The following is a 14162-nucleotide window of genomic DNA, read 5'->3' as shown; positions in this document are numbered from 1 at the left end:
TGGTTTTTTGCATGATACTTTCTATTCACTGCATCCGGTCTAATCCAACTGTGCTATATACACCCACATTATAATTCACCTCTGCTCTAGGTGATGACAGCTGCACTCTCCTGCAGTCAAAATACCTCAGAAATCTTCCAACACTTTTAACTTTCACTTTACAAAACCTTTTCATTAGAAATAACACAAGCTTAAGCTTTAAGAAGCCATAGAGAGATTTACAGGTCTAACACAGAAAAAATGCCTTCGAAAATGTTACATTACGAAGTTTGTGAGGAAGTCTGTTCAAAGAACATACTGCAGAAGTAATTACTGTCATATGTAAAACAGAAAACTGGTTTCTACTGGTACACAAGTATGCAAATCCTAGCGTGTATAGAAAACAGTGTGCCAAGAAGTTACATGTAATGCATGCATAAAAATTCACCCTACTTTGTTTAGTGTAATACAATGCACCTTTTACAGGTCTTAAAAGAGAATATAAAAGAAATTCTAGAATTATTTTCTCATTGAAGAGTAAATCATGGCCCAAATGGAAGTGGATAAGCAGCAGCATCTTCTTTAATGACCAAAAAAGAATATTTTGCAATTCTAGAAAAACAAGAAGTGTTGAGAATGTGTTACCACTTACAGTTTTTGTCCCATGTTGGAGTGTAATTTCATGAGAATCTGGGATTTTCTTGACAGGATTCTGGAAAAAAAAACACACACACAAAAAAATTAAAATCCACCTATTTGAAAAAAGTGATATGACAAAAAATCATACAAACAAACAAAAAAAACAGTACTGCAATATTTATCAATATAAGAAAGGTTTCCCTCACAACAGACATAACCTGAGGGAGGAAAAGGAGAGAGAAATCAGAAAAAAGATACTGATTCCAGAATTATATTTTCATGGATATAACCCTAAAAATATCAGGAATAATTGTTAAAAAAATACGAAGTTACCTTAACAAAGAACAAAAACAAGAAAATATTTTCTGTTTTTCCTCTTCAGAAAACATTAAAATTCTCTTTTTTACCAATTCTCCAACATCTAACAATCTTGATATGCAATTTATTCAATCCACCATTATTATACCATGTATTTTTAAATAAAAGGACTCTATAAAGTTGACAAAAATAATCAAGATATCTAGAAATTCATTACAGGAGCTAAGTTATCCAAGTGGTTTATTAACACCATGGGACTGCCTTCCCACTTCCACTTGTGCCAGTATTCCCAGTTCTCACAAGTCTTCACAACTGCCACTTTGATGGCAGCCACAGCATAATCAATGTAATTGAGGGAATTTCATTTAATAGCAACACACAGACTTAAGGCAATTATGGTTTAAAACACCTAACACATCTGACTAACATCCATAATACAAATAGGAAAATAGTTAACTTGCACACAAAGAAATGGACTGAAAGTACTCAAGTGATTGCAAGGTTCTAAAATGCTCCTTTGAATCATTATTCCCAAAATGCTCATTTGTCTCATACCATTTAAGTTTCCTAAAGTAGATACAAACTGTAATTTTGGTGCCAAGCACCTCTGTTACAGTTTTCTGTTGCTGAAGTTTGAAATTTTTTTCATGCTTGCAACAGAAATTTTCTGTAGCATCAGGCTTATTTCTTTTATACTTGTTTATCCTGCAGTTCTATCAGCTTTATTTCTCTGCAAATTGAAACTTTGTTTCATCTATCCAAATTCACCCTCTTCTAACTTCTTGCCACATCAGCTGATTCCCAAAATAACTGCATAATTTATTTCCATTTTCACACACATATATATACAAAGATAAGCCAGCAGAAGAAAACTCATGCCCTCTGTTTTCACATTGACCGCATATGCATAACTGTAATAGTTACAGGTGTTCGTATTAACATGGAAAACACAGATGCACCTGAGCAAAAAGTATTTATAGGGCTGTGGTCCATGCTAATTTTGAGAAAGTAACAGTAAAGGTTCGCAAACAGCTACACGTGACATTGTGAAAGGTATGGCTGACACGGCCTTACAAGACATTTCCACTGATTCAATGGTTTATGAGTTGAGAAGCAGATGTAACCCAAAAGTCCAGACTGAAACTACAATTATGAAAATTATTATTTATATGACAAATTCATACTGACATCACCCACAACCAAGGTAGGGAGAAAGAGTGTTTTGGTAATTCTCATTTTAATCCACTTACTGGAATACTATGAGGTGCCCGTTTCTTATACTTTCCCACAAAGGAAGATATTGAATGTCTACATTGTTTCTGCACTGAATTTAATTTTGAGAGGGCACCTTAACTACTTTAAGATTTCTTTCAGTAATTCAAACAAAAAAACCCTGAAATATTAATAAACAAAATGTGCCAGAATAAACGTATTTACTTTTAATTGCTAGCTCCTCCAAGTGACAATAATAAAATCCCTCTTTTAATAAGAAGAGTAAGCCATTCACATAAAAACATTTTTGCTTTACACTCATGTTGAACACTGTTCTGGCTACATATCTTTAAGGGAGAACAACAGATAAGAACACATTCTGCCACCTGATAAATCAAGCAGCCTGAGCCTGAAAGTCAGACATTTGGCAAGTGGTAGTGGTACTATGCTCTGTAGCATCCAAGAGATGCCTGACAGTTGAAGTAACAGCTTAAATTATTCAAAACAAAAAATTAAGATAACAACATCCAGGAACATATCTTGGCATAACATTTTCACATCAGAGAAACATTTACAAAAAAACAATGTGGTTTATTCTATTTTAGTAACTATGAACTTCCTAAATGACTGAGAATGTTATAAATAACTCTAGTCTGCTACAACAAATGCCTGTATGCCCACACAAAAATCAGATCAACTACCACTTTTCCAGTTATCATGTTCCAAGGAATGAGGAATGCAATTTCACCCTCTCAAAAGAAACTATAGTTAATATATTTTATGCTGATTTGAACATCAAGATCCCATCTGTAGTGGGATATTACTGTAAGTGTGAAAAATACAAAAGGTAGAGCTTCCCCAAAGCGTACTTGCACTTCCCAGGTCATCCAGTTGTTGCTAGGATAACAGATGTTAGGTTTACACAATTGATTTTAATGCTTCACTGACAGCATTATAGAAAATTTGTGTTGTAATTAAAACTACAAGAGATTAAATCTTTACAGGATTTTTTTGTCTGTTTGTTTGTTTTTTTAATTTTGTTTTATTTTTAAGCCATAGGAGAAAAGGACAAAATGTTAATTTTTTCTTTGTCTTTCTGCAGAAACAAAGGAAAACTTTTTTGTGTGGACATATCTCCTAATATTAAAAAAAAAAAATTAAATTCCCCCACTCACATAAGATTAATATATATTGCATATATATATATATATATATGTGTGTATATATATATATATATGTGCAATACTGTATTCTAGGAGTTCACAGTTTTTCCTCAAAAATGAAAAGTCTTACCTTTTAAATAATTTCTGCAAGTCAGGAATCGCATCTGTAGTTTACAGTTACATTTTTTCAGGGAATTCCAGCCCTAGCTGACCATTAAGCCTCTGTGCTTGATGACACTCTTCTATTCACTGCACTATTGTCTAAATACTGTGGAATTTATTTTTTCTTGGAAGCTTCTTTTGGGAGCTTCCTTATCCTGAAGCAATACGTAGAAAATATTTAACTAGAAATCACAAGCTGAAACTAGGTGAGAGTCTCCAAGATCTCAAGAAAAAATAAAGGCAAAAACAAAAAATCAAATAACCAGTGATGCAGGTAAAACAGACAAGTGAGGGAATAGCTACAAAAGGGGACAATCACTTAAAATCTGTATTTTGGCATCCTACAAGATATGCTTCACTATCCTTGGGACTGTGAATATGAACAATAATAATCATTTGGACTTGGCAGAAGACAGAGGAATTCAGGAGATGGGAAAAGAATGGGATGGTACCTTTATGATAAAATAAACTTTTGGCTTGGGGAAAAAGTTAGGTCCTAGAGAAGTAATTAAAAAATCCATTATGCAGTATCAGACAGAGAAATTTACAATTATAAAATACCTCAAACTTTACCATCTGTTAGCCTGTCAGACAGATCACCCAAAAGTCATTTTAGAACAACCATCACACTATGTTCACAAAGTCTTTGAAAAAAAAAAAAAGTGAACTCCACAATGACATATTCTGCTGATGTCAAACAGTCAGTAATTGCAAACTGTGCTTGGCTAAAAATAAAATAATCCAGTAGAATCCAACCTCTCACACCCTATAAATACCTCTACAAGTTAGAATACAGGTCTTCAAATTACTCACCTTTTCATGGCCCAACCAGAGAAGGGCAGAATGATGCATTTATGTCTAAAAGTATCTCTACAGCTGTTTGCAGAGGTCTGTATTTAATGAAATTTAAATCCTCCTATCTGAGAGAGACTTGCAAGCTACAGGTAATCATTCATACATCAGGTCCTAAATAGGAACTTTTCAGACTGCTTACAAAATTACAGTTTAACAGAGGAAACAACAAAATTTTATTCTCTGTATTTGCAACTGTCCTTAGATTCCAGAATAAAGGATCTTGCCTTCCTTGAGGATTTCAAGATCTTATATTGTCCTGGAAGAACATATGGCTTTCCTTTTCCAGATAGCTCCTGTGTTCTCAGAGCTCTTCCAAAACACTGACTTGCTGGAGGCTTCAAGAGACTTCTCATTTGTGGGAACAGAGCAATTGTGCAGCACGGAGAAAAAGCACGCAAAACTACAACAGGTTACACTAAAGGTGATTACTTTCCCTTTCTTAAGCAGGAAAAATATTAAAGTTGGCTTGGCTGCTACTTACTTCAAATACCTTATGTATTATACTAAATACATCCTTCTGCTGGAAGTCTAAACACTCACACTCTGCTTCTTTGGGTTTCCAGTTTGGTACTCTCCAAATGGAAGATGTTCACAGGCAGGAGTGAAAAGAAGAAGCCAACAGCCACACTCTACAGAGATTTCTCTGTTTCTGGTGAAACTGCAGGTTTCACAGAGCGAATTTAACAGGGTGGTCTGACACAAACGATTACTGCCTCACTGGAAGATAGATAGAATAACTGAGTTCCTAATGGACAGCAGGAATAGATGGTGGAAGTGGGAGGGGGACAAAAAAACTCCTAGCATTAAATGGTGATTATTAGTTAGGTTTCTTAACTAGTCATCTATTTAAGAAACTGCAACAAAACAAACTCCCAAATGAAGGACCCCCTGCAGAAAACCATGTTTTAATCATCCAAATCCCAGGCCTCTGGCAAATAAGAAAAAATAACTTTTTATTTTCAAGCATTTGGTTTAAATAGATCACGTTCACCTTTTAAGTATTATTAAAACCTCCTCTCTTCCCTGCCAAAATTATTGTATTGCATGAAAAAGCAAGTTACTTTATTCAAAGTAGTAAGTGTGATTAAAAAGCAAGAAATAAGGAGTGACAGGAGTAGTTAAAAAGATAAATGTCTCCTAATAAAAATGTTTGTGCACTAAATTATTTAAGGTATTGAAAAAAAATGCTCTGAAGAGATTTCAAGTAAAAAATGAATAGGCTGACAACTCATCAACCATCACACCAGAAAGGATGGGATTTCTGACACGGTAATTCCCAATGCAGAGGGGTACAACACCAAAGTTTTTCAGTTTAGAGTGACACAATACCACAGAAAACCACTGAACTGTGCAGATAAACTGTTAGAACAGCATCACAGAAATCTGGTCCAACTGCTGCATTATCTAGGCACAACAATAAGCTAATATCTGTAGCAGAAAGCTCTAAACTACTTTTTTATAAGAAGTACTCAAAAAGTACTCAAAAGTAACTTATGCTTGCTAATTTCTGTATTAAATGTGTTCAGTTTACAGGTTCAAGTATTGTCCCTCAAACATTACCTGAAATACAGCTCAAATTATTCTCTTCTCACAGGAAAGAAATTACACAAGTCCAGCAAACTTCACATGTGTACACTTGCACAAGCTCCCTGTATTGTAATTAAATTCAGAGCCAGGAACATGCAGTTTTTCTCACATCCAACTTCAATAGATACATCTGTGTAGTGAGGATCATCATTGTAGTGATGATGAATGCAGAGAAGAGAATCTTCTTCCATCCTTCAATATTGAGTTTAAAACATTATTAGAAGAAAAAGGATGTGGAAGGAAGCCATTCACAGATCTGGAAGAAAGCATGCCTCATTCCTCTTTTCAGACTAGAGAAATGTTTTAGGTTTTTAGGCACCCAGCTGAATTTTCCATGACAGCAGTGAAAGCTGAAGACAGTAATAAGAGTCTAAATTGATTTTTTCTGTACTTCTTAAAATTCATTTTGCAAATAAACACACATTGATGCTCATTTTTCGTTCCACAAGTTACTCTTCTTGTACTGATTAACACCGTATTACTTGTAAAATTGGCAGGTTTTACAAGTAATAATTTTTGTTATTTTCCTCTATAACTTATATAGAAAATAAATAGCTGTAAGATAAACAAAGACTGCATGAGTGTATACTCAAGAGAAAGATGGGAGTATGAAAAATGAAAATATGAGAGATGGGCAAGACGATCTTTCACAGGAAAAAAAATTAAAAATGTTTTTGGGTATGTAAGAGTACATTATTCGAAACTTGCATGCAGAAGGAAGCATACACATTTGAAAGGACATTTCAACAACTTTTAATTTCCTCTCTTCTACATGTTAGAGTTGACAGATGCATTCTGCTGCAAGCTCCTGTGTTATTAAACTCAGTTTGGCCCAGATCCATGTAATCTGAGTTTCTGAATGCGAGGTATCTAAATATGGAAAACACTTCAGTCTTCCTATCCAGCCTTCAAAAAAGAGACAGAGAACTCTAGAACAAGAATTAGCATATCAAAATACTGAATAATTCTCTTAATGAATTATTCAGGAAGTACAAGGCAACCAAATTCCTAAGATAGGTGCCTTGATTAGGTTGGATGAATCAAGGCCTATTATGTGTATTATGTGTATTATCTTAAATTTTGGCCTGAAAAAGATAAAGGAAAATATTATGGAAAACAGGAAGATACATGCAAACACTGATATGAATAATCCTGACTGATATTCCCATTAAACACCCACAAAACTTGTTACTCATGGAATAAATGTTGATAGCTCCTAAATCCATGACAAATGCAGAAAACCTCCAAAATAACTGAAATACTGGAAGGGCTCTACATAATGCTATTTCTACCAGCTATCCTTTAATTTGGTTAACACTCAAAACTCTACAGAACTTACGTCTTTAATTTTAAACATGGGAAGATTAAGGAGAGGTGTTTTTTTTTTTTATTTAGTGAGCTAAAATCTATTATTTCATGGTGCATTCAAGAATTACAGAGGTGCTTAAGTAAATGAACTTCCTTTCAAATGCCTACAGGAATTAAATTTATTTACTCAGTTTGGAAATAGTACTGTGACTAGCTTCTCTCAACATCATCTAATTCATAGCCTCATTAAATTTTTCCTTATGATCTGAACCAGAGTGTTTTGTCAGTTTAACCAGCAAGGAAAAAGACCTTAGATTAAATCTTCATTCCAAGACATGACTGCCTGAAAATAATAAATTTGTAATGCTACTAAAGGTCAGATACAACATATTTTATTAGATAATGGGTCAAATGGTAATTCAGAGACTGTTCCCAGACACAAGTAACACGAACTGCATTTCCCCTTCTGTTTCATACCACTTAATAGCATGCCCCCTTTTGAAAGACTCCAAAAGCTTAACTATTAATAAAAGGTATTGCAATTAAGAGTCTCAGCATGGTTTGCAAATACCTTTTTTAGATAGAAACATTGTTCTTCTGAAGTACAGCAAAAAACCTGCCTAATCTGTCTCCTCAGAGATAGCTCTAGGTAGATTTCAGGAGGATACTAATTTTCACCTAGATTCAAAAATCTATGTCAGATAATTTCTAAATTTGTAACAAACTCTTGGTTTATGAAGTCATTGTTCGTATTCCTATTTATGACCTGCAAATTGTACTCACAATGTTCTCTTGAGCCTTTTCTAAAGCAAGTTGCAATCACTGATAAAACTGATTTAAATCTAAAACTGCCTGCAGTCATCCAGTTTTCCCTTGCAGTTTCTGGAAGATCAATCTACTTAAGCTGAGTGTTCTGGTGATATTTCAGACATGTCATATTCTGCTTACATAAACACCTACCTGTTTCATCTTTATCATATCAGTTTCAAATGCATATAAATACCTCGTATTTGATAAAAGAGTATGCACAGCCGCCACAGACCACCATGAAGCACCCAGGCTCAGTCAAGACAAAGTTTCAGTACAGCAATAAGATACACAGAATTACTACTACCTACCATGTTAAGAATTTTTAAAATCACTAGCATTTCAGTCAGCCATATCATTTATTAATATTATTCTTTAGAGCTAAATAGAGTATTTCATTTTTACATAAAGCAATACTTCTAATTACTCAGAAACAGTAAAATGGGCATACAACCACAGATCAGCTGACAGTGAGGAGAAACAAAACAAACACACAGCTAACATCTTTGCTCTGAAAGCTCTGCCCAGCCTGGCAGATAACCAAACAACTTAACTCTGAAATCAGAAAGGACAAATAATTGTGAACTTTCAACTCTTTGTAGTTTATGTGCCAAATGCTTAGTTCAGATGCAAACAGTCCTCACGCATTCACAAATTTCACATTTAGCTTGATGAGAATTTCTGCACCACACACATTCCACATGAATGCCTTAAAAAACACACATAAGAGAATCCAAGAACACAAAATGCAGGACCAGACTGAAACTAACCTTCCTTAATGCATAACGTTTTTCAGCTTACTAGTCAGTTCATTTAGTCACTTACATTAAACTTGCTCAAAAACATCCTTTATCTAAGCTATACAGACACTTTCTCATTATCACCTTTTGGCAAGCTTTAGGAAAAGTAATACATCAAGTTCTTCCACTTGACTCCCCAGGAGAAACCATGAAAACCAAGGTTATGCTAAAAATTTCAGAAACTGTATTCTGCCTTTAAAAAATGAGAACACTTTTAGATGTTTTTCAGTCAATAAAAACTTTTATGTTCTCTAGATTTACTTTGTCTTCAAATAAAATTATAAAGTATACACAAAATACATACCATACATGTACCAATGTTAACGTTTTTTTATATAAAAAAGGCCTCCTCTCTATATTTTAAAAGTCACTGATACTATTAAGCCTTTGTAATTCATGCAGTAAAAGGTAATTTTAGTTACATGCACTTCTGTGGATGTACACTAAGATAATATATGCAGTAGAATAAGTATCACTTTCTTTTGCAGGCTTCAAAACAAGTGTAATTAATTTTGGACTCATCAAAAGTTAAAAAGCCAACACAAGCAGTAAGTGTTCAAATTTCTACCACTTAAATAAAACACACTCTTCCTCTCATCAAAAAAGAGTCTGATATTCACTTTTAGACTTCTGGTGATTATGTTAGCATAGAATTTCACAATCATCAAGGTGATATGAGTAAAAACCTCTACACCAGTATAATAGTAACACATTAGTGAGCCATCTCTTTCAAATTAAATATGATTTGATGATCAAAATTTTAAAAAACACCATTGGTAGATGAATTCTTGACCTTTGACTTAGCGTAGTTTCATTCCTGCAAATCCCAGTTTCCTCACCTGAAAAAGTTGAATAAATAGTATCTATCATAAGGAATCTTCTACAAGGTTTTATTCAGCAATGCTGGTGAAGATCTTCAAATTCCACTTGGATCCTGTTATTCTCAGCAAACACACTACAGTCAGCAAAACTGGATCCACAGACTATACTTTTCAGAAGTTCTCCAGCTGTGAGTGTAAAAAGGTGCCCACTCAAATGTTTACTTGAGGATCTTAAAATTTATGCATACAGTCCCACTTAGTGACAAATATTCCTATTGTCTACATACTTTCTGATCAACTAGGATAAGGAATTAAAAATAGGTGTGGGAAACCACCAGCTACTCATGTAAAGAAGATCTACAACCACAGGGTGAAGGTAGGGTGCTGGGAGTTAAAATTACAGCATGTCTAAGTTACTGCAGGAAGGAAGGACAATTTCCTATCTAGCTCTCACAGCTGGTTCCAATTCTATTACTGTTTCGATTACTAATTCTCCCATGCCACCCATAAATTACCTTCAAACCATTAACATTTAAGCTGTCTTATAGAGCACAAATTTATGTAATGTGACATGAGAATAAATTGCTAAGTGACTTTAACTATGCATCTAGAAATAGGAAAAGATACATTTATATTGCACACATGTGAGGTCCATGCCGGAAAGAAACACACCTCTCTCCACTCTTCACTCAGGTATTTTCTTTTAACCAAAGCTTATGTCAGAAGGATGCAGTGCATTAGGCCAGATGATGCAATGCATCTCATATTGTTAAAACTGTTGTAATACCCAACAATACTGTAAATAATTTTCAAAATGTCCAAGGCAAATATTAAGCACTAAGTTAGAAACCACAGACAGGGTGAACATCTTGGTTTTATTTTTCATCATAAGCCCCATTATTTTTAAAAGTTGTGTCCAAGAATTATAAAACATGTTTACCTTCTATGCATTCATGTTTTCTTTCTACAGTGTTTGTAATTTTGAGACCCCCTCCAGGATACCATCAAAGATACTAATTTCTATATACATCATGTAGTGTGAAAATTCCAAATAATATAATTAAACCTGACTAGACACAAAACTAAACAGAGAGCCACTGAGTTCTACACAGCAATAAAAAAACTATTATTCAGTATTGCTCTGTTATGGATTATACAGGAACACAATAAAGACTCAACACACTTTCCTACGGAATGATGCACACATGTTAAATCCAACACTTACTGTAGTCATTCCTCAAGCAGCCTGAAGTATAAAAGAATACAGAAGCAATGCTTTCACTTTTTAAACCAGACTAAGATAAAGAACCATTATCTAGACAATGCACAAAATTTTAGCTGCATCTAAAGGCATGAAGAAGGCAAAAATGTAACAATATCGTATCTTACTGAAACACCTCATTTCACAGACTTGTACTGACGTTAAGACCTTGTGTACTTTTCTTACTCCATAACTGTTAGAAAATGTAAAATATTAGATACTGAGATCTTTCTTGAATTATCCAGTAGGCTTATTTATCTTCTTAATAAGGAGCTGCTGCAGATAGTCCACACTATATGAAGCTTACTTGAGTTACCAGAAAACTCTTCTTCCATTTACAATCCAAAATTTAGGTTTTGATTATATAATTCAAGTCACTACTAATCATGTGCACAATAGCCTTATTGATCACAGTAAGACAGATTAATAGCAACATGCACATTCAATTTGGTCACAGTGGACAGTAAACTATATTTTAAATTCATACTGCCTATCTGCTACATACCTGCTGTGAGGTTTTCGATAAAATAATTGCTTTTGTGTTTAACTATCATGTCGTAAATGACATAAAAAGTCTTATTTTGCAGGTGTGCCACAATGATTCATTAGTAAGTATGATAGATTTTTTTCATGCATTTGCACTGTTCAGATTCTACCAAGTCAGAAGGAATTACTAATGGTATTAATATAGAATAATAGACTCAAAGAAGAGCTTGGGTTGGAAGGGACCTTTAAAGGTCATCTAGTCCAACACCCCTGCAATAAGCATGTACATCTACAAACAGATCAGGTAGCTCAGAGCCCAGTGCAACCTGACCTTCAGTGTTTCCAGGATAGGGCATATACCACCTCTCTGAGCAACCTGCTCAGTGTTTCACCAAACTCACCATAGAAAATGTCTTCCTTACACCTAGTCTGATTCTACCCTCTTTTTAGTTTAAAAACATTATCCCTTGTCCTATCACTTCAGGCTCTGTTAAAGAGTCTGTCCCCAGCCTCATAAAGTCCCCTTTAAGTACTGAAAGGTTGCAAAAGGTCTCCCTGGAGCCTTCTCTTCTCCAGGCTGAACAACTTGAAGTCTCTTAGCCTGTCTTTACAGGTGAGGTGTTCCAGCCCTCTGAGTATCTTTGTGGCCCTCCTTTAGACCTGCTCCTACAAACAGCCTCATGACTTTCTGGTACTGAGTACTCCAGAGCTGGACACAGTATTCCAGGTAGGGTCTCACCAAAGCAGAGAGAGGGAATCACCTCCCTCAAACTGCTGGCCACGCTGCTTTTGATGTAGCCCAGGATGAGGCTGGCCCTCTGGGCTCTGAGCACACTTTGCCAGCTCATATCCAGCTTTTCATCCACCAGTACCCCCCCCAAGTCCTGCCCTGCAGGGCCGCTCTCAAACCCTTCACCCCCAGATTGTGTTGATAATGGGAATTACTCTAGCTCATGTGCAGGACCTTGCACTTCACCTTGTTGAACCTTATGAAGCCCACTTTTCAAGCCTGTCAAAGACACTTTGGATGGCATCCAATCCTTCAGATATGTCATACTTTGAGGTACCCTAAGTCCCTTAAAAACTCATTTACACAACAAAGCAAAAGCAAACAAATTAAAATTAGGAAAGTGTATAAATAAATAAATATGAAAACTAATAAATTGCTAAATAGATGAATAAATAAATAGTTGTGAGTATAATGCTCATATTACAAGTGAAATATTGCACTTGCTGAGAAAATACATCTGTGGCATTTTATATCTCCTGGTTGACTAACTGGTGAAGGTACCAGGGAATGCACGATTCCATAACTACCATTTCCATAAATAAGCAAGCTAAAAAAATCCTACATTAATTCTTCCCCTGTAACAAGGAAGTCCTTAAACATAGGTCCAACTTGCTGCTCTATCAAAAGAGAAATGGAAGTATAAAACAAGCCAAAAATGAGCTTGAGAGAAGCAGAGAAGTTATAAACACTTACTGACCTTCCATAGGAAAAGTAGAAATGGTAGGAAAAAAGCTTTTAAAGCATATAATTATCTGAATCAATGCAGTCCAAGATTTTTTGCTCAGATTAGTTCAAATTCCCTGCTATGGACACTTTCCAGACAAATAACAAGGAAGACAAAGTAAGGATTCCCACTTTTGCATAGTTTGCTAGACTTGGGCAGAGTTTAACTCCCATTTATCACATTTGATCTGTACGCCTGAACTCTTCACCTAAACCTTCTGTTTGACATCTGCCTTGGCCATGTGATCCATGAAGTGATACAGTTTAATTCCGAAGCTAATGCTATTTCATGTAACACCTACTGCCACTCCAGTTTTGACTGTTTCCCAAGCCTTTTAGCAATCTACATTTCATCTCTTGGGAGCCACATGAAGTGGAGAGTAGACAACCTTACAAAAGAAACTTTTTCCATTTTTTCAATGTCATTATTCTGTTTACAGAGGAAGTGTAAAGTACAGGTCACCTGAATGCACTTTATTTAAGTACTTGCTTTTTAAGTTTAACTTTACCTTCTATACCATACATTCAGGTACTCTGGATCCTCATCTCATCCGGCTATCAGAAAATAATGGCATTGTCTTGTCTTCAGGTCCCCCTCATGAGATCCTGCTAAAATTAGTTATTTCAGAAACCACAGTATAGGGCAATCTATTAAAATGGGAAAACCTTGACACTGATGGTAACCTGTTCCCACCTGAAAACCACCTGCCCTTGGAATTTTAGTGTAATACAGAAATTTAAAAAAATTGACAAAGCAAAGGAATCCTGCTTTTAAAACACAATCATTACTTTGACACAAACATGTACTAAAATTATTAAAGACCACCATAATGCATATTCATGCATCCTCAAATCCTCACAATCACTATGACACTGAACAATTCCATTAGTGTGCAATATAGGTGACGGAACAAACAAGCAAAAGTGAACAAATACATATAAACAGATTCCTGCAGTTGGTTAGAAGATCTTAGAAGTATCTAATAATACTGACAGGCACAGGGTAGTGCATTTCGACATTGCACTGTCAAAATTCTTCACAATGAAGGGAGTGGGGGAGATCTGGTTAAGACACCGGAATTTTTCATAAGCTTAGATATTTGCTCTGAGATTATCATTACAGTTCAAGCTTGCTGACAAATTGAACTTTAAGAACTCAAATAACCTATAAGATATATTGTGAAATGTATGCAACTTAAGCTATCTACTCCAATGGATTAAAGATCCAAGATGACTTCTTTAAAACTTGCA

At 35.1% G+C, this 14162-nt stretch overlaps 1 protein-coding gene across 3 annotated transcripts in view; it reads right to left on the bottom strand.

The window, feature by feature from the left end:
• WDR70 (WD repeat domain 70) overlaps positions 1 to 14162 on the bottom strand; it is a 122594-nt gene that overhangs the window by 86982 nt on the left and 21450 nt on the right. For all 3 annotated transcript variants that reach the window (XM_051643344.1, XM_051643342.1, XM_051643341.1), the window contains exon 6: positions 632 to 691. In XM_051643344.1, coding sequence (XP_051499304.1) covers positions 632 to 691 — 60 coding nt within the window. The remainder of the gene's footprint in view (positions 1 to 631; positions 692 to 14162) is intronic.

The sequence above is a fragment of the Apus apus genome, chromosome Z, assembly GCF_020740795.1.
Source record: "Apus apus isolate bApuApu2 chromosome Z, bApuApu2.pri.cur, whole genome shotgun sequence".
NCBI lineage: Eukaryota > Metazoa > Chordata > Aves > Apodiformes > Apodidae > Apus > Apus apus.
Note: the sequence above shows the minus strand (reverse complement) of the source record. Positions and strands in the feature narration are given on the sequence as shown.